Source organism: Falco rusticolus, chromosome 1 (assembly GCF_015220075.1).
Source record: "Falco rusticolus isolate bFalRus1 chromosome 1, bFalRus1.pri, whole genome shotgun sequence".
Classification (NCBI taxonomy): Eukaryota; Metazoa; Chordata; class Aves; order Falconiformes; family Falconidae; genus Falco; species Falco rusticolus.
The window spans coordinates 115390444-115416957 of record NC_051187.1 but is presented as its reverse complement, the minus strand read 5'-3'; the positions used below and the strand labels follow the sequence as shown (position 1 = coordinate 115416957).

Here is a 26514-nt window from a genome sequence, read left to right as displayed (position 1 = left end):
AAAGAAGAAGTGCTGCCAAGAGTGTTAACTCCTGGCCTCAGGCCAGGATGCTGCCCCTTGACAGTGCCCTAAAACCCCCGAGCTGGAACAAAAAATCAGCCCTTTGCTTTGCTAGACTTTGGATCTTGCATGGCATCATGGAAAGGATGCTCAGCTTGGTCACGGACAGCGGAGCAGCAGGCCTTTCCCCTCCAGGATACACGTTCAAGCCTCGCTGGAGCCGCTAATGATCAACCACTGCAGCTTCGCTGCACTTGCAAGAACATTTCTCGGTCTGCAGGTCTGCTCTGTGCCACCCCGCTGTGGGACCAGGTCACCGGGCTGCCTCCGAGTCACCCTCCCATCCTCCCTGCCATGAGCTTCAGTGCCCAGGGCTTGTTGCCCACCTCAGGGGGAATTTGCTGCTCTCCTGGACCCAGCTCAATGGAGGGGAAATGGATTTAGCCTCAGACAAGGTCCTGTTTTCTCGAGGCAAAGGGGCTTTCACAGGGCAGTGTCTGCTCCCATGCAAAGGACAAGTTGTTCAAAACTGCACCTTGTCTGTCCAACATACAGAAATCCTGAAGTCACTCCAAAGTCTTGTCTTTTTTTTTTTTTTAAATACCACATACTTGGATCTATTGCATGACTCTCCTCCTGCCCTTGCCTCATCAGCCACCGAGTGTGTCACTACTTCATATGGAGAAGCCAAGGCTGAAATGTCACATAAACACACACCTTCAGCAGGAGCTCAGGAGGGTCCTGGGCAACTCACCAACACTTCCACCAAGTAGACAAGAGATAATAAAAACAGTATCATTTCGGACTATTTGCCACTTTGGAGCACCTCTCTGGCTTCAGACAGCTCCGTAAGTCACAAGCTGCCAGCTCCATGCCTTATCCCCAGAAGCAGGAGGTGGAGGTGGCATCAGCTCTGAGCTGTGGTGAGACACCAAGCCCCAGGACGGTAAAGCACTGAAAGAAGCAGGCTGAAGAGAAGTTGGGGAGACTGACATATGGCAATGGAGGGATCCTGTACTTCCCCCAAAGCCAGCCGTGCCGGGCAGAGCGATGCTTTCACGCTGCAGGGATCAGCATCTAACCATGCCTTTCTCTATAAGTTGTCTTCTAGAACGAGAGCTACTGGAATTCCATTACTGAGAGCCCACATCAACCCCCTAATATCCCTGGGATGCAGAGGTAAAATTAGAATTTCTTTCGATGAAAGACACTAGAATATAATGAATTCAAAAAGCCCAGCTGCTCTCCGAGGAAAACAGCAGCAGTTTCACCCAAAGTCCAGCACATACCTGCAGAGGGAAAAGTGCATTTCTACGTCTCATAAAGCTGCCCTGGAAGGACAACATCTATTCATAATTAAATCTATGTTTGATGCATTACAAGTAGGAAATTCACAGAGGAACTTTCTATTGAATACACAGAAGATCTTTGCAGGGTGCAAAATTTATTCTAGGCACAGCCCAGGTGGCACTTGCCATGACTTGCTCGCATTACCTCAGCAGAGCAACCCCTCCGGCGCACAGCTGGTGAGAGACGAGAGCCTAGCCAGCCACCTGGGAGGCTGCCAGCTACCAAACCTTGCCCTCATGGTGGGGATCAGCAAAACCTCTGGCTTTGGCAGCTCACCGGCCCGGCCCAGGGCAGTGGGCCAGGGGATGCTCAGCTACGTGCAACTGCAGAAGGAGCACAAAGCCTAAAACCCTGTTAGATGCCCAAAAGGGAGTCTCCGATTTGGTGGGTCTGGCAGCGCCAAGAGCTTCCCAGCCCAAATTTCAGGCTTCCCCACTCCTGCCGAGGCCAGTCATTGCTGAGCAAAGCCTCATGCCGAGGAGACCCAGGGCGCCTGGTGGGGCAGAGGGTGAAGCACCCCCAGAGCCCCACCAGCCATGTTACAAAAGCCATCGGGAGGGCACGCCAGTACAGGGGCACTTGCACAACCAGCAGGCCCAGTGACGTGGGGCAGAGCTGGGTGCCAGCCAGGTGGTGGGAGCTGCCTGCAGCCCTGCCTCCAGGGCAGCCCAACCACCGTGCTGCGGCTGAGCACACCCCCGAGGAGAAAGTCCAGCCCGGGCTTGGCTGCCGGCTCCACCGCTCCAGCCCCTCTTCCATTACAAATTTACTGGCTGGAAACTGATGACCAGCACATTCATTTGCCGCAATGCCAAGGTACCATGAAACCAGGGTAATAAAGCATGACAAACAGAAGTTGTATTTATTTCCCAAGATGAACATTAACATCATTTTACGTGAGAAGCATAGTGCCCAGCCAAGGATCCTCAGCACCTCCATGCCAGAGACAATAGCCCTCCATCAGTACCCATCACCTTGCTTTTCAAGAGGAGCCCAAACAGCTGCAATGTAGCTCAGTACATAAATACCCCAAGCGTGATCTGCAGAACAGCTTCCGAAATCCAGTTACTCAGGAAAACTCTGGGACTCCGATGTATAACTGTTTAGATCAGGCAGGGTATAAGCATTGTGCCCCCACCACGGGAAAAACAGCTGAGCCTGCTCAGATGGGACTGGAAACTGGACCCCGGGTGATCTGGAGGGCTTCAACAGACAGGTGGTGGGGTGGTTGGGTCCCCAGGTGGTCCCTATCACACCTCACTTCTCAGTCTCAAGCCTGCTAATGTGCAACACCATCTGCACATGCAACACATGCCGAGACACCCAGTGGCAGGGTTTGTTGGGGGCCACGCCGCAGTCGGCTGGCAGAGACCTTTAAAGCCAGGCAGATAGTCTCCACCCCAGACAACAGCTGTATGGCCAGTGCCTGAGGGCAGGAGCAGGGAAGCTCCTTTGCCACCCCTTAGCAATGCCAGAGTGCGGTTTTATAACAAAATAATTCAAAACTGTACAAAAACTAGAGTTAAAGCTCTTTGGCATGGACCTTTTTGCTCTTCCCCTCTCCTCCCAGCTCAGGCTCACCACCCCGGCAAGCCAGAATTTCAGCCTCTGCTTGCAGGTTGTTTTCATGGTGCAGGAATCAAAGACATCATTTGGCAACCTGCTGAAAGGGGGAAGAGAAGTGGATCCCAGCCAGATCTCCCCAAGGCAGGGAACACAAGGGGAGGGTAGGAAGAAAGTCCTCCGCAACCTGTCCATAAAACTTGTGCTTCCTCCAACACAATGGAAGACACTAAACCAATCTGAGGCCACACTCCTCCCAAAAGAGGTCTGCTTGCACCTTGAAGAGGAAGGAAAGAAGGAAGGAAAAATGATGCTTACACCAAGAAAACTCTCCTTATCTTAGCCTAAGATATTCTCACCCCCAACACAGTCACTGGGAAAGAGGCTGCATCTTCTGCCCCTTGGAGCTCATGGCAACCAGCAGGGTTTGCAGACCACCTCCGACTGGGCATCAGGTGCAGTGACCAGGCTAACAGGCAGCCCTGGCCCCCCTCCCCCTGCCTCTAAATGTGCCAGAAAGCACATTGCTACCAGGAGCTCCACAGGGTCAGCACCTCCGCCGACCTGGCCTCTGGAAAAGCATCACTCGGTGCTGCTGTGCAAACCCCAGGCTTTTCACAGCGCTCACCCTACCTGCCTCCCGCCTGGCTCGTGCTCGCGGCAGAGGCAGGTGAGCGGCTCCTGCATCACCAAGGGCTCCAGTACCTGCCAGCAGGTCAGGGGGACATGGCAGCCCTGCCAGGCCTTGCAGAGCCTGACCTTTCCAGAGCCCTCTGAAAATCATGTCAGCATCTGATAGCTGTTCAGAAGCTACCACCAAAACGCTGATGGTCACACCCACGTCCTAAATGGACAATGTGCCCATTTCTGTCTCTCAGCAGACAAAGGGTTGAATAGAACTATTTCCCCTGTGTGCTAAACAGCAATGAATTACCCTCCCCTTCCTCAGACACAGGTGAGCACCAGCAGCTGCAGTGGCTCTAAGGAAAGCTATTTACACACCAATTCCCTTCAGCGTCGCTAGCATTATAAAGGAAATTAAAATGGCTTTGCCCCAAGAAGCTAGGTAGTAGGTCTTTGGAGCATAAATAATTATTCCAAAAATTATGAGGTGTCAGAAAGTGGATCCAGAGAGTTACTGAGCAAGTCAAGCCAATAGCTGGCTGCCACATATAGAAGTCTTGGAAATTTTGACTCAACAGGCAGACAACCACTTCTAAATATGAAGTACACTGTTTAATCACCTGCAGTGCACATTCATATCCAAGACAAAGCGACATGCGTGTTTACTTAAGGAGATGTCAGAAGCGCCGCTGTCGTGCCCCCTCTCCTTCTTAGCTGTGTGGAAGACTTTACCAGCTGCTGCCCAGACTTACTGCTACTTATTTCTCAGTGAGACAGGTACCGGGTTAAAGTGGCAAAGCTCCGCTTTCTGAGACACTCTCAAGAAATCAGAGCCAAGTGCCTTGGAAAGCCATCATCTCAGCTACCTATAGCAACACTGCCCATTTCAAACATCCATCCTCTGCCCTGCTGTCACCTCAGGTGAACCTGTTTTGGGGCAGCCTCCTTAAGCCTACCAAGATCCCATGTTTGCCACCGAGTCCTGCCTCCCAGCTTCTTCCCAGGTGCCCAAAACTGAGGTGAGAGCAAGCAAGCACTTCCAGCCCCGCTGCCTGGGGAGAGAGGATGACCCACAACAGGGCAACGGTGGGGAGGTGAAGGGCTCCTGGGGATGTGGGCAGGGCAAAGGGGCATCCCACGAAAAAGTAGCCAGGAGCCACCACCCCTATCGATGGCTTCACTAGTGGGAGAAATCAGAAGCTGCTGGGATGTGCGTGCACTGTGAAGTTAGAAACTACAGCGCTCACAGCCATCCGCCCTGTGCAGAGGCAAACTGCCACGTTTTTTTTCCTGTTAATCCACTGCGGTATTTCAGTCATTAGCGTCCATCTCCCCCAGGATCATAGTTTCCTTTCAGATCATGCTTTTTCAAGCTGAAAATGCTGGGAGCATTAGGGCAGCAGCACCAAAGGCAGCACAAGCACTTTCCTGGCTTAAGGATGACCAGCTGGGAGGAGCTGCCTGACCAAGGCGGTGGAAAGATCATCCTCAGCTCATTATTAATCACAAGGAAGCGGAGTTTGTGGAAGTCACTGGTTTTACTACACACTGGAAAAACGTGAGTCATATGTATATGTTCTTTAATAAGTAACACAGTTCTGCTGGGCCTGGGATTTCCACAGCATCGGAAAACGATTAACAATGTCCACTGACCAGGATGTTTGAAACATTAGCATCTCCAGGGTAAGACCAGGTCAAAAAGTTAAAACAGCATTTCTTGCAGTCTATGCAGCCTCTGGTGTGGACTCCTTCTCTCCCCTTGCTCACTGCTTCCAGCTAGTGGAAACACCAGCCAGATGTGCATGGGATTGCTTTCAGAAGAAGCTTCTCTTTTCTCTCAGTCACATGTACCTAAAATTAATTGCATCTTTCGTTTCTATTTTCAGAAGGATTTTATTTTCTACGGCAGGCTATTGGGACTTTTGAATCACCCCGAGGGACGCCAAGCAAACATTGATTCATACTTTGGAGCTAAATCACTGTTCTTGCCAAATCCCAGGGACAAAGCAGTAAGTGTGCAAAACAGCTTTGTGCATCGTCAGTAACTTCTGTTTCTTTCAAAACCACCGTCATTATTGTCACACTGGCATGGTCACACACGGCTTAGGAAAGCCAGCACCCAAAACAGCAGAGAAAAGCACATTCAGTACAGCAGGGAGCAGGAAACCTTCTCTCCTTCCTTCTCGCAGGTCATGAGGTGGTGGTTTGGCCTAAACTCAGCTACTCAAATCATCAGCGTAATAAACTGAGTAATAAACATATCATACCTCTGATTCATTAGTTATTTAACCGCTGAGCTCTCTGGGCAGCGAGCAGCTCCCTGAAACCTGCTGGAGCAGGAGGCTGGGAGTGGTGGCAGGGAGGACAAGCGGCCAGCTCTGGAGGGCAAAGGGTTTTCCCATGGAGCAGGAGAAGCAGAACCAAGAGCCACCAGGCTAGGACGCACCTGAATATCAGTGACTGCTTGACAGGAGCTGAGGACACGGAGCTCAGACACAGGCCCAGCTGCCTCATCTCCTGAGTGGAACCACACAGTCAACCACCAGCTCCCCCGTCACCAAGTCTGTAATCTCTCAGCAGTGTTGTGGCACAAAATACAACAAAACCTGTGTTACCTATCCCTAAGACCACTGCTGTTACGTATTTTCCTAGCCAAATCCCAACAGAAACGGCAGGGGCATTAAGCTAGCTCATGTATTACTTTAATCACCAACCACTCGATCCTTCCAGAAGCATCTGGTCTTCTAGAAAGGGGGGAAAAAAAAGCTGGTTACAGATCATCATGCACAACAGGCATGGAAATAAACTCTTAGTCATGAGTTTGCCCTTCTGGGTAAGTGTTCCCAGACTTGAGACCAGCCCAGTCCAGTCAGGCACAGAGTCTGGTCAGCAAGGAACCAGGGCTCAGAGTTTTGCATGGCAATCAAGCCTTCGTCTCTACCATGCAGATTGAAACCACAGAGGGTATGAATCAGAGCTGAGAGGTCTGCTGCAAGGAGTGGTCAGTGTGTCTGAAAGCAAAGAAAGTGAGCTCCAGCCGTCCCTCTGCAGCTCTCTGACCGCCTCTCCACCATGCCCCCAGTGCTAGCAGATCTCTGTCGAGAGCAGGCAGCATGACTGCTTCACTTTACAGAAAACAAAACTGAAGAAGTTAGCAGGGTACTAATTACCTACCTTTAAAATGTTATTTAATTATCTCATTCTTTAATTATCTTCATTTAAGATCATTAAAGTATTAAACTTTTTGCTTAGGGAGGAGTAGGTGAGCCTACCATGGCCAGATCTAAGTTTATGCACCTAGTTCTAGGACCCACCTTTGAAACTGCAGTACCTCTACACATGTTCCAACTTACTCTCTTTATTTAATAGAAAAACAGTGTAGAGAGAAAAACACTGTCAGTAGAGGGCTTGTGAGACTGGAGAGGAAATTAGGAACAATGATAGATAGATGAAATTACAGATGAGAATAATAGGTTAGCACAAGCCTTCAGGGATGAAATCAGCATGGCTCATAACTGAAATCCCTCCGAGCCAAGAGGGTTCAAAGCATCAGAATGGTACAAGGCATCAAAACCACCTCTAGAAATGAGAGACAGACACAGACAAGTCTGAAGTAGGGAAGCAAATCAAGCAGAGAACAGGCAGAAGAAAAAGCTAACGAGTATCTCCATCATACCAGAAAGCTCTAGAAATTCTCCCAAGGCATCTCTGAACCCCTAGCAAGTACCTTCCAAAATCCAGGCAAGAAGAGTGCTCTCAGGTGACAGAAGAAAGATAAACGATGCACCTGCCTTCAGAAAGGGAGGAAAGTTACTGCGGGCACCCTTGTACTACAAAAATCTGAACTGCCCCAGCAGAGATGCCAAATGACAAATACAAATGTCTGTTACTGGCATGGAGAGTTAACACAGCACAGCTGCAGAAGAGAGAAGGGCAAATTTGCAGCAGGCTGTGCACGGGATGCAGCAGGGAAGTGCAGCACCTCACTTCTGAGCTGGGTCAGGCAAGGAGAAGCTTGAGGAGAAAGCAGTAAGAAAAAAAGATTTAGAAGACATGATCCGAAGAAACTCTTTTTTCTAGGAGGGAAAAAAAAAAACAGGCCAGTAGGCCCATGACAAACAGTCTTCAAGCAGATTAAAAGGCTGTTAGAACAAAGGCAACAATCAACTGCTCTTCACGTCTCCCAGAGACAGAATGCAATCACTTTCCTGTACTGGGGAAAGCAGGATAGGCTGTTACACTTAGGAAAGATAAGCACCTACGCTGCCCTCTCATCATATCAGAGCAACAACCCACTGGAAAAAGAGTCCCACCTTTCTGACAACACCTGGCATTTGTTTCCAGACCCAGAAGGCCGCCTTAGTCCCCAGCAAGGGCAAAACTCCCTTTTCTGCATACACGCACACATGCCCAACAAAAGCAGCCGCAGCTTCCTGGGACCTCTGAGGGGCTGCGAAATCTCCTTCACCGGCAGTTTAGAAATAGGTCGCACATCCCCTCGAGGGCTGCCTGCAAGTCGTTGATCCTGGCAGTGCAAAGAAAAATAGCAAAGTTAAGCTCCTCTCCAAAACCCGACCTCTGCTGGGTTGAGCCTCCCCCCAAGCTGAGGTGACCCGGCTCCTGCCTCTGCAGGACCGCTGTAATCGCCCTGCGCCCCGCAGGCAGCGAGCTGGAACGAACACCCTGACAGAAGCACCGAAGCACAGGGACCGGCAGCGGGGCTCGGCCCCCAGACCCCTGGGGAGGGAGAAGGCCCGGGGGGGTGAGGGGAGGCCTGAGGCCGCGGCGAGTGTAAGGGCAGGCCGCCCGCCGGGCCCGCTCCCGCGGCAGCGCCGTCCCAGCAGGCCCCCTCCTCCCGCAGCGGCCTCCGCGATTTATCCGACCCGCCATCGCGCAGCAAGTCCAGCGAAAAGGCGGCGACTTCAGCCGGAGAGCGCAGGCCCGGCCCGCTCTGCCTGAGGGGAGCGCGCCCGCCCCGGGCCCTCCCGCCCCCGCCAGGCCCCCCCCGGGCCGGGACCCCCGCTACGAGGCCTCGCCCCACCGTCACCCCGCACCAAGCCCCTCGCGGGCTCCCATGGGGGTGACGCGCGTGACGCGGCCCCGCCGGCGGAGCGCCCTGCCCGTCCCCTCCCGCGGGCCCGGAGACACGGGGCTGCCCGGCGCCCCTCCGCACCTGACGCGGCGCGGCGCCTCCCCGCTCCCGCCTGACAGGCTGGGAACCCGGGCGGCCCCTCGCCGCCCGCCCCACGCGTAGGGAGCCCCGGCGCCCCATGACCCACGGCCGCAGATGGCCCGGTCCTGGCCCTGGCCCTGGCCCCGGCCCCAGCCCGCCGGGCGGGGGAGGGGAGCGCGGTCACGGGGCCGCCAACCCCCGCGCCGTGACGTCCGTGGGAACTCAACGCGCCCCTCCCTGACGTCACCAGCGGAAAAACTCCACCGGGCGAGACCATCCCGCGGCGCGGGGCGGGGGAGGAGAGGGGAGCGGGAGGGTGGTGAGCGGCCGCGGGGCGCGGCCCTCCCGGCGCGGCTCCCCCGGCCCGCGGCAGCGGGAGGCGCGGAGCGGCCGCGGCACACGGCGCTCCCCGCAGGCGGGCTCGGGGAGGGCGGCGGTGCCCGCGGTGTGTCCGCGCCTCCCCCCCCCCCGGGTGCGGGTGGTAGGTGCCGGATGTACCGGCCGCGCGGGGCTCCGCCGCCTCTATAAGCGGCTCCGCAGGGCGGGCGTGGGAGCCGCTGTGTGTCCCGTCTGGTCCCGTCCCGCTCCGCCCGCCTCGCCGGGAGCATGTACCAGAGCCCTGCGCGCTGCCTCTGCTCGGCGCTGCCCGCTCTCTGCTGCGCCCCTGCCTCCGCCTCCCTCCTGCCCTCGTCGCGGCCGCGCGCCTCCCCACCGGTTCTCGACCCCGCCGCCCCGCGGGCAGCAGCAGCGGCGGGTGGGCCGCCCGCCCCGGGGCCCTCGCCCCGCACAGGTGGGTACCGGGCGGGGAAGGAAGCAGCCCAGCTGGGAGCGCTCGCTGCCGGGAGGCGGGCCGGGTGCTGCCGTCGGAGCGAGCACCGGGGCTCTCATCCCCGGGGCCGTGCAGGCGGTACCCGCAGGCTTCCCTGGGGAGGCGACGGCGAGCGGCGCCCGGTAGCAAAGCGGCCCGCGCCACGGGTCGGGGCCCGGCAGCGGCGGGACTCGCTGCGTGCCCGGGCTGGGGTCGGCCGCGTGGGGCGGGCGCAGGCTCCTGCCGTGTCCCGGCGGGTCGGTGTCCCGCCGCCAAGCGCCTCCCGTCGGCTGGCCGAGCCCTCCTACGGCGTGTTGCCCCCTGCGGGGAACGGGACTGGCGGTGGGTTTTTTCGACTGGAGACCGCGAGTGGGAAAAGCGCGAGTGACCCTCGGGCAGGCGAAGGCGGCTGTGCGAAGCCATCACGTTCCTGCTTGTCTGTCCCGTTAAATGATTTTATCCCGTTCCTAAAACGAGACCTGGAAAGCATTCAAGGTACCGCATGTCCTTGGGTGTGTGCTGTGCCGGGACGTCACGGCACGCCGGCACCTTGGCACGCAGCTCCCGCCGCGCCGTGGGGTAATGCGCCCACCGGGACCCCCCAGTCCCGCTCCAGCCTCGAGCCACATCTCCTGCCCAGCGGCTCGCCTCTCCCGGTGGGCAGATGTGCGCAGCTGCAGCACAGGCTCCCGGTGAACGCCAGGGAAGCGGCTGCTTTTCCTCCAGGCTGCTGCTGGCGGGAGAGGCGATGTGTCCAGCACGCTTTATGCAGCAGCCGAGGCCGTCTCACTTGCCTGGCGTGCAGGAGATCTACTTTTCCTTGCCGTCCTCTGCTGGGGTTGGAGCGATGTGTGTTGGTTCCCTGTTGGCGCTGTTGCAGGAGGGCTGGACGAGCCAGCTGGGGCAGGGTGCTGCCGTTCCTCCTCTTGAAGCCAGGCCAGGATGCTAAACAGGAGGATTGAAGCTTCATGCTGCTACGGGGAAGAGGAGCTTATGTGTATGTGCCTGCGAGCTGGCAGAGTCAAGCCCATGAGCAGAGCACTTTAACGGGTGGGGGGGAAAGGATCTCCAGAGCTTGTGCCAAGTACTGATTTTGTGTATTACTTAAGGCAAGATTTGAGGTTCCCTCCTATTTCTGGTCCTGCCTGTTGACTAAGCAGCACTTTCCTTGCTGTGCCAAGCTCTCCTAACTCCCACATGAGAATCCAGACTTCCCTGTACGTAAAACTGGCGTAAGCGCCAAAATCGGGACTCTAACTCAAAGCAACAGCAACAACTGCTGCTTTGAATGCAGGTGCTGCAGGGCTGCGGCCCCATTGCTGGCCCAAACAAGGCTGTACATGTAGTATGATACCCTGCAGCACAGGTCTTGTCACATGAGGATGGTGTCTGCCAAGTTTCTTCTAGAATGAGGGTTGCAGGGAGGGCATCTCCAGCTGCTGCTGGCTGCCTCTGCTGTGGAGGCTGATGTGTAACTACTGACTGGGCTGCAGGTGCTGTGGAGCCGTTCACCTGGCAGTGAAATCCCTGTGGTGAACCAAGTGGGGGCTCTCAGCCAAAAGCGGTGCTGGGAGGCACGAGATGAAAGGAAGGGAAACCAGAATGCTGTTTGCCTTACTCAAAAGTTAAGGGCCCTGGCTCTGATACTCCCTACAGTCCTCTGGTCTGCCTGCATGCTGTGGCCCTTATCTTTGAAGCAAAGTCCTTAAAATAAAGTCTGTGACTGCTCATTGCCTGAGATGCTAGAAGTTTATCTTCTGTGCTGTTGCTGGATGACATAAGAGACCTTGAACTTTGCACCCTGTTCTGAAGTTTAATGAACAGTGTAAATTGTTCCCTGCCCTTACTGCGTGGAGACACCCCCCTTGCAGGGAGGAAGACTTTTTTTTTTTATTATTTTAAGCACCTTGTATAGTAATTGCTGAGCTGGTGTTCCCTATTGTGACATCGCACCATGAGAATTGCTTCTGTGTTCACCCCTCGCTGCTAAAGTGCAAGCTCAGGAGTCCACTTGTTCCTCTGTGTACACCAGCACCACGGTGTCACAGCACTGGCAGCAGCATTATCCCAGCAAGTTACAGGTCATTTAACTTGGACTGTAAGGATCTCAGAACGGTGACCTTGTACTTGCCTCGCTGCCACGAACTTGTTAAGCGTTGGAAAAAATAACAAATGGGTTTTGTTTGGAGTTTCAGTGTTCAGGTTGCTGGTCTGGCCCCTGTTCTGCAGAACAGTCCAGTCAATGCTGTGGTGGTTTCAGGCACTTTGGCGACAAAGAACTTGTGCAGTTCATCACTCATCCTAAGCTGGAGTCTTCCTGCAGGAGTGCCCCTTCAGCCAGAGACTCCCAAGACCCCTACGGGAGGCCTGAAAGCATTTGATTTACAGCCCAGGCCCTTGATTTACAGCCCAAGCCCAGCAACCTTCCCTGGGCTTTCAAAAGAAAACAGCAGCTCTTTTTCTTTCCTGAGGTATTACTTAATCTAAAGCTGTCAGATCTGTGCTGTACCACATCCTGTGTGGGTTAGGCTATGCCTGACTCCCCGTAAAAAGCTGGATATCCACAACCCCAGGGGTGATGTGGTTTAGATGATGCTCTGGCTTCATTTGCAGCTGGCAGGTGCATGACTGAACTTAGAATTCACCCTGCTCTAACAGACATAAGCTGCTCAGAGCTGTAGCGTAGACTTTTGGCTCCAGATGCATTGCACCTTGCTTGTCTCAACATCCTCCCTCTGATCCAGGTCACAAGCAGTGAGCAGCCTAGGCTCTTGCTGTCTGCTTCTTGGGGCAGAACAACTCCCTAGTATTACTTCGGAGAGCCCTACAAGAGCCATGTTCGTCCATGGCGCGGCAGGGGCTGCGCGGAGGGCACTGCCTTCATGTGGGCTTCCCACTTGCCTGGCTAGTGCTGTGCCAGGAGGGAAGGGCAGGGCGTGCTTCTGGGGCAGAGCTGCGCAGGGCTTGTGGCTGTACTCGGCAGCTGACTGTATCCCTCGGGTAGCAGAAAGCACTGTGTACTTCTCTTCAGCTGCAGCACTTAACTATGGGTTGGTACCTGCCCCAAAAACAGGCGAGGAGCTCCCTGTGGAGCTTTCCTTAAAAGCTCTATAGACTTCTTTGGATTTCTGCATGGCAGCTTTGGTAGTGTGTCAGCTGGACCCTCTGTAACCAGTGTGCTTTCGTCCCTGCTCCTCCTCGCAGCTGTGTCAGGGTCCTGCTTAGGGGGTTTCATGTTTGGGCCAGCTTCCCTCCTTATTAAATGGCATTTCTTCTACTTCAGCAGTACTTGGCTTCTTGACAAGAATTGTGTACTAAAAGACTGCAAAAGCTGAAGCACCTTAAACACTGTTCTCCTAGAAGGACATTCATGCTTGTGAGCCCAAGCTCACATCACAGTTTGAGGAACTCCTGGTACTTTAACTAAAAGGGTGGGGGTGGAGGGAGACATCAGATGTCTAATTCCAATTCCCAGTTTATGACTTTTTTAGAACTGTTCAGAGGCACTATTTCACTGGCTTGCACATACAAAGCATATGTTAGAGCAGCAATTTTTTTTAGTGTCTTTGAAAGCACCCATTTTCCAAAAGGCAAGGGTGTGAGGCTTCTGCTGCAGAGTCTGTCTTTTCTCTTTTATTCCTTCTAAGTATGTTTATTAAAGTATTAGGGCTTCCGTCTTCCTGCCTTCCCCTCTAGCCAGGTCTGTCACTATTGTACATCTGTCACCAGCTTTTATGACTCATAATGCTGTAGCTTGGGCTACCCGAGGCCAAACATGCAGATGTGTTGGGTGGCACCCCAAACCTGTTGCAAGATGCGAGTGTGCAATGACAAGTCTTTTCCGTTTTTAAGTAACTCCAAGGTACAAATAAACTTAGGTAAAACCTGCTGTGGGCCAACAGCAATGCAACACTGAAATTCTTTTGCTCAAGATTACCTTTGCAAAATGCACTCAGGGGGAAATAAGTTGAGGTAACCATGAAACTCTGGAAGTGTGGCCTCTGCTGTGGTGCAAGCACTGCTCTTCCTGCCCGTGTTTGAAGGGAAATCAAGTGTCCAGGAGTGCTACTGGGGCAGACGCCGAGCATGGAAAAGCACAAACAGCCTCTTTTCAAGTTCTCGCCAACTTGTTGTGGCAAGGGTGGCACTGCAGAGCAAAACGCCCCCCCCGAGGAAGGGTTGGAAGGGACCTTGGGACACATGTGGCCCAGACTTGCTGCAGAGGTGTGGAGGGATATCATGAACCCTGGGCAAACTCCTCCACGGCTACCCAGAAGCCTGGCCCTTAGCCCTCACATCTTGGGTGTGTTTGCAGTAAGCAAGCCTCGGGGCGTTTGCAGCTGCCTGGTGGTACTGGTTGAGCCCTTGGGAAGGGGAAGGAGGAGGTATTTTATAGCATGATAGTTAGAGGGCCACCACCTGAAAGGGAACAGCTCTGCTGCTTGACCCCTGCTAAGGGAAGAGGGCTGCACCTAACTCCGTGTAAGCCAAAGGGCAAAACAGTGGGGGACACATGCACACTCCCCATGTGGCAGCTGTGGCCCAGTGAGGGGGGGACGGACCTCCCTGTAGGAGACACGGGGCCAGGAGGGTGGCTGACTGTGTTAATGGGGGGCTGGGGCACAGCTGGCGGTTTGCGGGAGGTGTGCTTGAGACGGCTGAGGGAGCAGGGGGTTGTGGGGGCCTGGGGAGGACCATGGGGTGCACTGGAAGCTGCCGAGCGGGGGCACAGCATGAAGGAGCAAGGAGCCGAAGGGAGAAAGGAGGGCGAGGGGCACAAAGGGGAGCTGAGAGACCCCCTGCTCTGCTCCACATCCCCAGGTCTAAGGCAGCAGAAGCATTTGGCCGCTCTGCGCTCGTGAAAATGTTGCTCCTTTTGGGGTGAATGAAGCCGTGGGTCGAGGTTCCTATGAAATACCAGCCTGAGGGAACGAGTCACCGTGCTCGCTGTGCTGCAGCCCGGAGGGAGCCCCGGCAGGCAGAGGGTGTCCAGCTGTGAGGTGCCATCTCCATCCGAGACAAACTGCACACGAAATAAGGAGCAGGCAGTATCTGTCTCCCTGCTGGGCTCTCTCCTCTGTGAGGAGGGGAAAAGGACACTCTGTTCTGTTTCCCACAAGACATGCAGAAGTTAATCTTAGCCCTGCTATTCTGGATGAAAGACTCCTTTCTTCCCTTAGAAGACACCTGCACGATCTCTTAAACCGGCCCGTTTGCGTGCTGCGGGGGTGAGCAGCCCCTGAGATGAAGCAAAACACGAGGAGACTGTGGGCAGAACTAACCCTGTCTCTGTATCCTTATTTTACCTCGGGTGCAGGAACAGGCTCCCGCACAAACCATCAACTGCTGGCACTGTAATGAGGTTATCCGTAAGGCACCTAAGTGGTGGGAAGAGTTATGGTGGTTGTCTCTAACACCGTTTTCTCCTTTCCAGTGTGTTCCATGGGAAACAGCACCAGTCGGCTCTACAGTGCGCTCGCCAAGACGCTGAGCAGCAGTGCCGTGTCCCAGCACCAGGACTGCCTGGAGCAGCCAGACTCAGCACGGCTGGATCCTATAGACCCCAAGGATTTGTTGGAGGAATGTCAGATTGTTCTGCAGAAACGGCCACCCCGGTTTCAGAGGAACTTTGTGGACCTGAAGAAAAACACTGCCAGTAACCACCGCCCTATTCGGGTCATGCAGTGGAACATCCTTGCCCAAGGTAGGAGCTGCCTCTAAGCTCAAGGTGTGACCTTGAGGTCAAATGCAGCAATGAAAACCTTTAAATGCAGCGGTGTCTGTGTAGTTAGGCATGCCTGGGACTGGCAGAGCAAAGGGGGAGAGGTGAACTACACGAGGCACAAGTTGACCGAGGGGCGGGGAGATTTTCAGCGCTTGAAATAGTGGCTTGCCTTCTGTTCCATAGGAAAGGAAAAAAGGTGTCTCCTTGCAACTGTGATGCCAAGGATAGCGCTGAATGCCTGTCCGAACACAGTGTTTTCAAAATACTGTGACCTGTCACTTCTAGGTAGCTGTCAACCCCCCCAAAAAGACTCATCCTTGACTAAGTTCTGTTCTTCATAAAGCTTCTGTAGAGTTTTCGAATTAGTTTATCAGTGAACTATTCAGGGATTCAGATGTGTTACAGGAATTCTTAGTTCTTCAAAGTAATTTTAACTGATTTTTTTTTTTTTCCTCAGACCCCTAAAATCAAGTTTGTAAATTGACTTATGCAACAGCCTCATCTTAAAGTCTTTTGGGGTGGGAAATCCCCCATGTAGGGACCGACTGCCTTAACATTCTGCAGTTAAGTCACTCCTATACCACTGCATTTTTTTTTTTCCCTCAGGCTTAAGCTGTGGCTGCCACATGTGGAAGCACTTGCCACAGTGTAGTGACTTCTGGGAACAGGGGGAAGGAATCTCTTTAACTTGTATCTGTAAAGGGAACTTGAGTTTTTTGGAGAGACTTCAGTGTTTAGAGAAGGGGTTCTCGCACCCATTGGCAAGCCTGGCACCCTTGAAGTCAGCAGCTGCTCCTGGAATACCCATCACCTGCATGTAAACTGATGTGCAGGGTTGTACAGGGAAAGCAAAGCATTACAAAAGCCTCGTGCTGCCCCCCATTATAACCCCTTGCAGTGTGACAGGCTGCCTGCCCTCATGCGGGGATGCAAGCAGCCGCTGGCTGCTGCACGGTGGCAGCTGGCTCCCGAGAGCCTCTGCAAAACCTGGAGGAAGACAGCCTGGTTTAGCTATTGGTAACTTCTAATTTTTTTTTTTTATTGCCCCCCCTTCCTGCCGATTTCAGCTCTCGGAGAAGGCAAAGACAACTTTGTTCAGTGCCCTATGGAAGCTCTGAAATGGGAAGAGAGGAAGTGCCTCATCCTGGAGGAAATCCTTGCGTACAAGCCTGACATCTTGTGCCTGCAAGAAGTCGACCACTACTTTGATACCTTTGAGCCGCTCCTCAGCCGACTCGGCTACCAGTGTACTTTCTTCCCGAAGCCGTGGTCCCCGTGCCTAGATGTGGAGCAGAACAACGGGCCGGATGGCTGCGCCCTGTTTTTCCTCAAAGACCGCTTTGAGCTCATCAACAGCGCCAACATCCGTCTCACCGCCATGAAGCTGAAGACCAACCAAGTGGCCATAGCTCAGACGCTGAAGTGCAATGAAACTGGAAGACTGTTCTGCATTGCTGTCACTCACCTGAAAGCCCGCACCGGCTGGGAGAGGTTTCGGTCCGCACAAGGCTGCGATCTCCTCCAGAACCTGAAGAGTATTACCCAGGGTGCAAAGATCCCTCTGATCATCTGTGGAGACTTCAATGCGGAGCCAACTGAGGAGGTCTACAGAGAATTTTCCAACTCCAGCCTCAACTTGAACAGCGCATACAAGCTGCTGAGCCCTGACGGGCAGTCGGAGCCCCCATACACCACCTGGAAGATCCGGCCCTCGGGAGAGTGCCGGCACACGCTGGATTATATCTGGTATTCCCAGCACGCCTTGAATGTGAACTCAGCCCTGGGCTTGCTGACTGAAGAGCAGATTGGGCCCAACAGGCTGCCATCGTTCAATTACCCTTCCGATCACCTCTCTCTGGTGTGTGACTTTAGTTTTAATCAAGACCCCGACAGACTGCTGTAATGCGTTGGAATGCCACCTGGTATTGCAGTGTCTTAACTCACTATTTTATTTTAGAGAAAACTTTTGAAGCTGGAAGCTGTTGAAGGATGAGGAAATACTGTTGACTAAACGTTATTATGGGCACTTGTTTGCAGTTGCACTTGCCATTCAGCACTTGTTCATCTGGAGCCTCTGAGGGAGGAAGAAAGGAGTGGGTGTTCTCGTCGCGGTGTTCCTGCCCTGTCAGGGTTTGACAACCAGAAGGCAAATGAGCTTTGTCCTTTCACCAACCCCCATGCGTAAGGATTTAATCCTCTAATGAATGCGGAGGCCTTAGTATTTAAATCAAAACACTTGTGTTTGTAAAACAACCTGCCCTGACAGCATGCTGACTTAATTTATTTCATGTTAAGCTTGTGCAAGTACTGAAGGGAACGAGGCTCGACTACCCGGTGGGATTGTGTTCTGTCTTTTCTGTTGCAATAGGAAGGAAGTTTAATGCAGTTTAGACATGAACAAATCTAAGCTCATGCGTGTCTTTTCACTCTTACATGACTTGAGATGACTGTTCCATTAAAAGTGAATGGATAATAGTGCAGCGTGAGGTGGACCCCCTCCCGTAAGAGCAAGTGAGGAAATACAGGCTAACCACATCGTACAGCAATATCCTCCTTTTTCCAGATGAATGTGCATGTGTCAGTTGCACATATGGCCTGTAGGTATGTATACCCAGTGACCATTACCTTTGTTTATTTTGTGCTCCTCTCCAGACAACACCTAACCAGGGAGTATTTCCTCCTCTGCTTCAAGTATTACTTGAATGGTTTAAATTTGTAGTCTTGTCAATCTTGCTGTTTCTGTAAAGGGCCAATCTTTATGTTGAAAGACTTCATTTTATTTATCTTCAGAATCTAAAGCTACACTGGAACCTGTTAGAAGATAAAATCTATTTATTGAGAGAAACTGGTGATCCTGCATCTGACTTGAAATCATACAGCAGCAGTGTTCAGGAGCCTCTCTCCGTGGCAACTCTGGCGAAGCACCCAAGCGACAACAGGGCTGTGCTATACAGTAACTCTGGTGCATGGAGTAGCGCTCATTGGTATTGCATATATGGATTGTAAATGTGCCACTATGCTGGAAAATGAGGTGGGGAGAGAGGAGGGAAGAGAGACAACAGTTGGAGTTGGGCTGACGTTTAGATAGCTGGAAAAGATGAGGGAGAAGAAATAAAGCAGTACTTCCATGTAGAGTAAGGCCCATAGTAAAGTGTTCAAAGTGTTTATTAATAAAAGTCTTTGGAAAAAAAAAAAGTTATGTCTCTCTGCTGCCATCTGGTTCATTTCCCTGTCGGTAGCAGTTGATCTCTTTCAGCTACTGACTGTTCAAGCTTCAAGGCAGTGGTGACGCCACCTGCTCCAGACCTCTTTCCCCTGACCCTGCAGTCCTAATTTTAAAAGTTGGCACGGCTGCTTTGCTTTCACGGCAAGTGCGTTCTCAAACTTGAAGTGCCCAAACAGGGCACAACAGACAGCTGTATTTGTATTTTAAAACATCATCTGAAGAGCAAGAAATGCCAAGGTAGGTGTTTCACACAACCTGTAAGTTACTGTACTTGCGTTGCTGGTAGCAAAGCAGAGTCTGGCCACCAGAAGTCCCAAATTCCCACACAAACATTCCCTTTCAGGCAAATGTGTGAAGTGCTGTGGTGCACAGCTGTAACATGCTCTGCGTGTGTTCCTGACACTTGCGGAATGAGAGCGATGATCTGCTTCTGAGCAAAGAGCTGAGGCCCCTCTAACCAGCCTGGGATGACAGATTCCTCTAGCAAGCGTGGATTTGGAATTCTGCAGACAGAAAGGATTTTACAACCAAGGAGCCTGGCTTCCTTGGTGAATGCTCTTCCCAGGATGATGTGGCATCAACTACTGCCAGCCAGGGCCTCCTTCAGCTGGCATTTCAGAAAGAGCAAATTGTGTCCCTGGAAGCCAGAAGGGGTGGCTCCTTTCGGGGAGATTCTGGGCCAGGGATGAGGAGCTCCTGATGCCCCACAGAAAGGCAGACCTTTGAGCTGCTGTAAGCATTTCACACCAGCTAGACTGAGACAGCTTCCTCTGTTCATGGTGCTGGCTGCCCTCAGTTGCTCTCTGAGGGGAGATGCAGTGCTTCTCCTTGAGGGTTATCTTCTCTTAGGCTCTGTCCTCAAATGGTCTTTGAGAGGAGGAGAAATAATCCACTTGCCCGTTAATGGAGATATCTAGTCATCTGTAGCTAAACACTTCTAAAAGCAACACGTGGCACCTTTAATAAATCAAATCCTTGCTTATCTACCACAGAAAGTCACACCAGAAGCTGGAGTTTCCATTCAGACCCTGTAGGCAGTTTCTAGAAGAAACTACACTTGTGGTAGAAAATGTGCGTTGCCTTGAGAGCAAGGACAATACTGCATTCAGCTCTGTATTTAAAACAAAAAAAAAACCCACCCCAGAACCCAAAAAACCCTCAAACCAAACAAACCCACAACAACAACAAAAAGCCCTTAATTTCCATTTTACTTTTGCACAGGCAGCTCTGTTTTCCTAAGGACAGCCCAGGGTGGCCGTTAGCGTGGTACTGCACCGCCACTGCCAGGGCGCAGAGCCACAGCACCCGTTACGGGACACTTTGCTTTACCAGCAGGAGCTGAAGTGTCACAGCTATGAAACTCCCACCATCACTCTCCCAGGGTGACGATATTTAGTATCTGGAAGGTTCTTACGCCATTTTACTCAGACCCTTGCTTTCAACGCTCACTCTCCAACAAAAAGAAACCAGACTGTGGGGAGCAGCATGATTTGTATGCTATTGCTATCCTTGCAGAGCTCTTCCAAAGTGGAAAGGGCCGAGATTCTTATCTCACCCTGGACATGTGACAGTGGATGTCCACCGCTTCACGTCCTTAAAGGGTAATTTGGGAGGGGAGGGGAGGGGAGGGGAGGGTGGAATGACTGCGAACAGGCTGGGGTCTCTCCCCACCGCAAGGCAGTTCTTAGGTTATCACTCAGAAAATCACACCCCCCTGCCACAGCGTAACGGTGAACCCTTTTCTGCTGTATTTTAATAAAAGGTAGACATGGCACAGAAATTATCTGGTAACTTCCCAGTCGGCTTCGCCCTTTTATTCCAGTACTTGCTATAAAAATGTATTTTGCAGACAGGCTCTTTTGGAAAACTTAAATGAAATATTGCTCTTGCTTTGTTTTATGCAGCAAGAGGCAGGCCTGCAGCACTGAAATGCTTTTGCCTGCTATAAATACCAGTACACTGAATATTTTTCATAGGAAGCAGCAGGAAGGGTTTCTTTTTTTTTTTTCTTCCTATGTAGCAGTATGACTCTTAACAGTAAAAAATGTCTTCAAAGCTCTTCTTGTGGCCTTCTGCCTTACAAGCACACCAAGGCTAAAAAAAGTCTCAACAGATCCCTTGCTCTAATCTTGAAGAAAAGCTGCATTAGCTTTAGCAGTGACAGTTTTCCCTCACCCTCAAGCTAGCTAAAGGAAGAAATGACCCACTTAATTAATTTGCTGAAAGGCAGAAGCTGTTGCAAGCTTATTAAAACGCTATCTCTCCTAGAGAACAATTAGATCAGCAGTAGATAGCATCACTTAGACCTTCTTCACTTAATGAGCTTAATACCCGCTACTTGAACTGGCTCTACCAGGCAGAAATGGAATTCAGCTTGTTCTGGCTGCGCCAACCTTCACGCGTCACTGAGACCCCTGCTGCACACGGCAGGTGAACAAGAACCGAGGCTTCAAACACCTCTCTGCTTTCTTATCAACTCCTGACTGCCCCTGGCTCACTGATCCTCGATCAGCTCAGATGTAATTCTCCAAAGTCCTAAATTTCATTAAATCAATTAGCAGAGGCTCCCAAGATCTCAGCCTTCCCCACAGCACCCTCCGCCCAGATCCCTTGGGTTACATCCAGGCACAGAACCCTTTGCTAAGCGAGACGCGCTTTGTCCAAGAGACAGTAACAAAAAGACCGGTCTCTGGGATAGCATTCCCCTTTCAACTTTCCTTGCCACAACCCAGAAATTTTGATATTCAGATCTTTATTCTGGGTTGCAACAGTTAGCTTTTCCCCTGTGGATTACCCAGCATTACCCTGTCTGTCCTGTAATTACAATAGTAATTTGAAAAATAAGTGTTGGTGTTTACATCTATAGAATCCGTGGTACCATGGCTGTATTATATTTCAATGCCTTCTGTACAAAGCCTGCTCACTTCACATGAGAGTTTCATTCCACTCACACATCTAGAGAAGTTACTACACTTGCCGAGGAGAAATTAAGCCTGGACTCTTCTATATGAGCCACCCGTTTCACACGTAAAACCTAGTGCTGCTTCGACGCATGGACAAAATGCGTTTTTCAACAGTTTGCAGAAGTCTAGGAGTATAGCTGGGGACTTCTTCAGTGTTTTACTGTCCCCTTGCCCATTTCAGATATTACAAACCTGACCAAAGCTCCCTCCTCCTGAAGTCACATCCTCCAACACCACCAGTAAAAATATTTCTTGCCCCCATCGTAATTGCTTAGATCTGCTTAAAGCAGCCACGATAAAGAGTGAGCTTGCAGAGAGCCAGAGAACAATCCCAGACTTTCAGTTACGGGTGGGAATCTCGCCCCGACATTTAGCTGCAGAAACCCCCAGGGAGAGGCTGCCTCTTGCAAGGAGCACGGCTTGTCACCCGGATTACATACCACCTCTGACGAACAACGGGACCTCGGAACAGCTCAGAGGAGCCACGCACCCGCAAAGCAACGCTGGAGAGCTGTGCTTAAAACGGACCCGCTGGAATCCCCGACTCACAAAAAACCTGTCTTTTTTTTAAATTTAGCTGCTAGCTAGAAGTACAAACACAAAAGAGAAGAATACAAAGGCACACACGGGAAGGTTAATAGAAACACTCTTTTACTGCTCAAAGCCGGGTTAAGAACCCTTTCCATTTCAGTTACAGCGCATCCTCGTACAGATTGAGGTTCTCAAAACGCTTAACAAACTTTTGGTTAACGTCCTCCAGTGCCGCTCGCCGGGTGGCCGGGGGCGAGAGCCAGGCGGCCATCGCCAGTTCTGTAGCAAGACACAGCACCGACAGCAACAGCAGCGCCCGGGAGCTGCTGCGAGCAGCCTGCCACCAGTAGCCGAGACGGGGCCTGCGATCCTTTCGGTTTTGCTGTTACACGATGGAAGTCTTGGCTCTAACTTAAGATAAGGAGACCATCAGCTGGAGATCCTTATCTATTTCCAAGAAAAGTCTGTCCCCATTTGACTTCCAGTGTATCTAAATTAGGTGTTGGAAAGGTCTCGACTACAAATACTCCAGACAGACACTCCGCACTGAGATACAGCGGCTCTTTCATACATGACCAAGTAACAGCCATTTAGAGAAGGATTTCTTACAGAAGACTTATAAATGTGGGTTTTAAAATGCTATTACTTTTCTCTCATCTTCTAGCTCCAATTTGTTCTACCCCCCTCTTCTCTTCACACTGCTCTGTTTCCCATTACCCAGAAGATTTCTGCCTCTCAGACTACTGAATTAGTCAAGCCATCGCCAAGCTCCCCAGGACCTCCCTTCCTGTCCTATCTTTCCTGGCAACATAAATCCTCTTTCTTCTCCTGCATCTCCTTCTGCCAAGGAGTCTTTGTCCTCCTTCCCAGGCCAGAAACACAGCTCATCTGTAAGAACCTTTGCTTCTTTGGTTTTAACTGCTGGCGGAAGGGTTTGCTGCCTTCTACACCACACTTACCTGTTTCACCTTGTTCATTCATTTGCTCTTCAACTTTGCTTCCCTGCTTAAGAGTATGAAAAAGAATCCCTTTTTCAGAAGACTTGCAAAGTTCCCCATATGCTGGCCTGGCTGCATGGAGCTATTCCCACATTTCTTACTTCTCAGTCGGAGGGAAGAACAAGGATTACTGCTAGGACTCTAGAGGTAACTCGCTTTTCGGTATTTTAATTCAGGCCTCCTTTATTGTAATTGAAGACCCTCAGTTCCAGACTTCTGTTAAAATTGCTCCTCCAGGCATGAAGTACTTAAATGGGCATTTAGACTTAAATTATTTCAAGATTACCCGAGCCCCTGGCTCTGAAGACTTTCCAGGGCACCTTACTGGGAACCGGGGGTGCCACTGGGCACCTGGCTACCCACAAACTGATGTGCTGCTTCTCTAGTCATTGTTGCAGCACCAGCACGGTCCCCATGAAAGCAGGGTAAGCTACCCGGCATCTATTTTAAGCCGAACTCTTGCACGCGGATTGCAACTATGGAGCAATTTGCGTACAGTGTGTTCTCACCCGAGCTTTACCCCACAGTAATGTATCATGATACCCGTAACTTCAGTGCAGTTCTAAATAGAAAATCTATTTAGATACTTACTTCATTCGGGGGGTGGGGGTGGGGTGGGGGAGTCACTTAATTTTGCTGAAGTCAAAACACCACCAGTTGGAAACATTAACAGCAACACCACCAAAAGGACCAGCAGTATAACTTTGTATTTCTCTCTTCTCACAGTTTCTACTTACTGGTACTTTCAGCTTGCTTCTGTGAGATCGTCAGATCAGTACGCTGGAGTAGCCAAGTCTGCTCATTCCTACCTTGCCTTGCAGCGCAGCCTTAGGAAATTAAGGTGTAGCTGGAGGAACAGTTAGGTAGTTCACAGAGCTCTACAGGTTACTGACGTTCAGAGTTATTTAAGCAAATGAAAAAAATAAATAAAAGCCTTCTTTGCATGAAAGCAGCTGGGAGCACACACAGTTACCACCCGCCTGTCTGCTGGAGGGCAGTAACCTCTTAAGCTACTCAAAGTTATTCCACAAGCACGCACGTGATTAGCCACAATGCAGGAACACTGTGTATGCTCACCGTCCTGAAAAAGACTAAGAGAAGTAGAACCCTGTCAGAAGTTACCTCACCGACTACTGCAAGTTTCACAGACATTTCAATGAAAGACATTTCAATGAAAAACATTTCAGCGTGAGAGCTGGTCAGCTGTTCCGAGTACCAGAGTAGAGAGGAGTTCCCAATTTCCACACTCTATCAGCTACCTTAGGCTGAATGCCTGGAAGGTTTCAAATAAGCAGAAAAAAACATTTATAGGTTGAAAAGAAGAAAAAGCAAAAAATACAAAGCAGACTGAACACCATTAAATTTTGTTTCTATATTTCAGTAAAACCTACTTGAATACACTTTGAAACAAGAGTACAACAAAATAGAATATACTTCAAATGTTGAATATACAAACTATTATAGTTCATTCTGAACACTGGTACTTCCCTCTTAACTTCAACTAAAAAAATTTTACAGGTTAAGAACTACCTGACAAAAGCTCATGCTGGGCGTGACCTTTCAAGTGACAGGGTAGAGCTGAAACTGTAATGTATGCACAGATGTCAAGGCTAAGTGAGAGACACAGGCATGTTACAGCAGAAGGCAGCAAGCCTGCTGCTATTTTGTCCACAATTAAGAAATTTAGACAGGCTTTTAACTACCATACAAAATATGTTACATGTAATTCTATAACAATACTGTGCTAGGTACAAGATTTTAAAAAAATTTGTTTTAATAAAAAAGCTTTACACAAACAAGCCATTAGCTTATTTCAAGAAAGGTAACTGAAAATCAGTCTAAGGCTTTCATTTTGAATCTGCTTAAGCTGTATGATACAAAAATCCCTCTAGGTCTCTGTCTTCTTTTAGAAGCTCTTTAATCTCCTCCTTTATTTCACATTCTACAATACCTAAGTAGCAGAGTTTTTCACATAGCACCAGTTGAGTACTGTGGGCACACAGTAGTAATTGCTGGTATGCATATAAAATGCATCAAATTTGCTGTTTGTAACAATGAGACTTTCCCCTCCCCCTGAAAACTAAAAACCAAGGCAAACCTCTCACACAACTCTCGTTTAGTGTTCCAGGTCTTAGTGTAACTTGGTAACAGGTAACGTAGTGAACTGTTTGGTCCCTTTTCAGTCCCTCTATCTTTCCTTCTCCATTGTTTCAGCTGTTTCCCAACTGGAAGAGACAGTTTTTGTCAGCATATCAATGTGGTTCAATTCCCACTGAAACACGGGAAAATAATTTTTTTTTTTCCAGTAAGTCTTCAACATGTTTATTAACATTTCAAAACTCTCCTTTTCGACTTGGTGATCACATCCACTTCCCTCCCCCAGTTATGTCAGTATATTCAAAACCGTAACAGTCTAGAAGTCCATGCTGGAAGCAACCTATTCTTCATTTCTCGCACGTTAGGATTCCTTCTGTTTTCATTGTTACAGGAAGGGCAATAGCCGAGGGCGTGCTAACTACCACTACGTGGGTCACAGTCTTGCTTCCATCTGCCGGCTTCTCTTCTTTTACCAGCTGCAGTGTTTTCACTTCATGTTCCTGTTTTAAAGCCGCTGTGTCTGATTTAACTTCTGGACTTTTTATAACTGCACTAATCACCCTGGGAGGAGTCTGGCCAGACGCCTGCTGAGCAGGCACTGATAGTCTCATTACCGGTGTCCCGTGAGCTATAGACACTGGGGTTAGTGCTCTAACAGCCAACGGGGTTCCCACGATGTTAATACTTCCTGACCCAGACAGGCCCGTTTTTGTTTGTAACTGACACTGCGTAAGTTGCGTGGCAGGGATTGTAATGATTTTGGCAGGCTGCATTGTGATTTTATCTCCGTTTTCAGCAGAGGTTGGCATCACAGTAGGGATTGTCTGGATTACTACCTTTGGAGTTGTTGCTGTTGTTGGACTTGTGTTGGTTATTAATGGTGACCCTGTGTTTACTGACTGCACTGCCACAGTTGAGATTTTCTGTCCCAGAGAGGTCATTACAACAGGCACTTGCATTGCCACACGTACAGTCCTGCAAAATACAGACAGGTGCGTTTAAGCCAGAACACAGGGCACCACTAGAGATGACAACAGGGACAGCCAGAGCTAGGATTTACAGATTTTTAATTGGTTCTTTAAAACCAAATCAGAAATTTAAAACCAGAACAAAAACTTTTAAAAAGCCCAAAACAAACCACCTAACAAAAAAAAGCCAAATCCTTTGGACATCTAGCAATAGAACTTTGGAAAATTAAGCAAGATTTCTATGTCCTTTTTTCCCCTTCCGTCTCTCTACATAATTTTAAAATATGCACGAGGACAAGCGTACTGACCATTGGCTCTGGTCTCATAAACTAGACTTTCCTAGTATTCTAACATGTTACACTGCTGCTTGCAAATCAGAAATAATTTTCAACATTTCAAACACAAACCAAAACACTAAAAGGTTAGCTTCCTAACCAAAACATTGCTTGTCATCAGCAAATGACAAGCCCAAGCCATGTTAACACAAA

The 26514-nt window shown here is 50.6% G+C and overlaps 2 protein-coding genes and 1 long non-coding RNA gene across 8 annotated transcripts in view; 1 reads left to right on the top strand and 2 right to left on the bottom strand.

The window, feature by feature from the left end:
* Positions 1-4894: 4894 nt before the first annotated feature.
* Positions 4895-8912, bottom strand: LOC119152432. Its single transcript, XR_005105776.1, has 2 exons — positions 8711-8912; positions 4895-8062 (listed from the first exon to the last, which is right to left on the bottom strand). It is a non-coding gene; the product is annotated as an uncharacterized LOC119152432 (long non-coding RNA).
* A 272-nt stretch (positions 8913-9184) lies between these two features.
* NOCT (nocturnin) lies at positions 9185-17577 on the top strand. The gene is made up of 3 exons (XM_037397676.1): positions 9185-9500; positions 14953-15222; positions 16311-17577. The coding sequence occupies exons 1-3, from the start codon at positions 9317-9319 to the stop codon at positions 17144-17146; spliced, it is 1290 nt and encodes a 429-aa protein (XP_037253573.1). The 5' UTR covers positions 9185-9316; the 3' UTR covers positions 17147-17577.
* A 6736-nt stretch (positions 17578-24313) lies between these two features.
* ELF2 (E74 like ETS transcription factor 2) overlaps positions 24314-26514 on the bottom strand; it is a 39329-nt gene continuing 37128 nt past the window's right edge. For all 6 annotated transcript variants that reach the window (XM_037397621.1, XM_037397627.1, XM_037397636.1 and 3 more), the window contains one exon: positions 24314-26033. In XM_037397621.1, the coding sequence (XP_037253518.1) occupies positions 25406-26033 (628 nt within the window). In that variant the 3' untranslated portion in view covers positions 24314-25405. The remainder of the gene's footprint in view (positions 26034-26514) is intronic.

What these genes read in the sequence shown, in the direction of transcription:
- NOCT (XM_037397676.1), top strand. Translation starts at nt 9,317, where the DNA reads ATGTACCAGAGCCCTGCGCGCTGCCTCTGCTCGGCGCTGCCCGCTCTC. An exon ending in GGGGCCCTCGCCCCGCACAG is followed by an intron (nt 9,501 to 14,952) that starts GTGGGTACCGGG and finishes TCTCCTTTCCAG; the next exon opens with TGTGTTCCATGGGAAACAGC. An exon ending in GTGGAACATCCTTGCCCAAG is followed by an intron (nt 15,223 to 16,310) that starts GTAGGAGCTGCC and finishes TGCCGATTTCAG; the next exon opens with CTCTCGGAGAAGGCAAAGAC.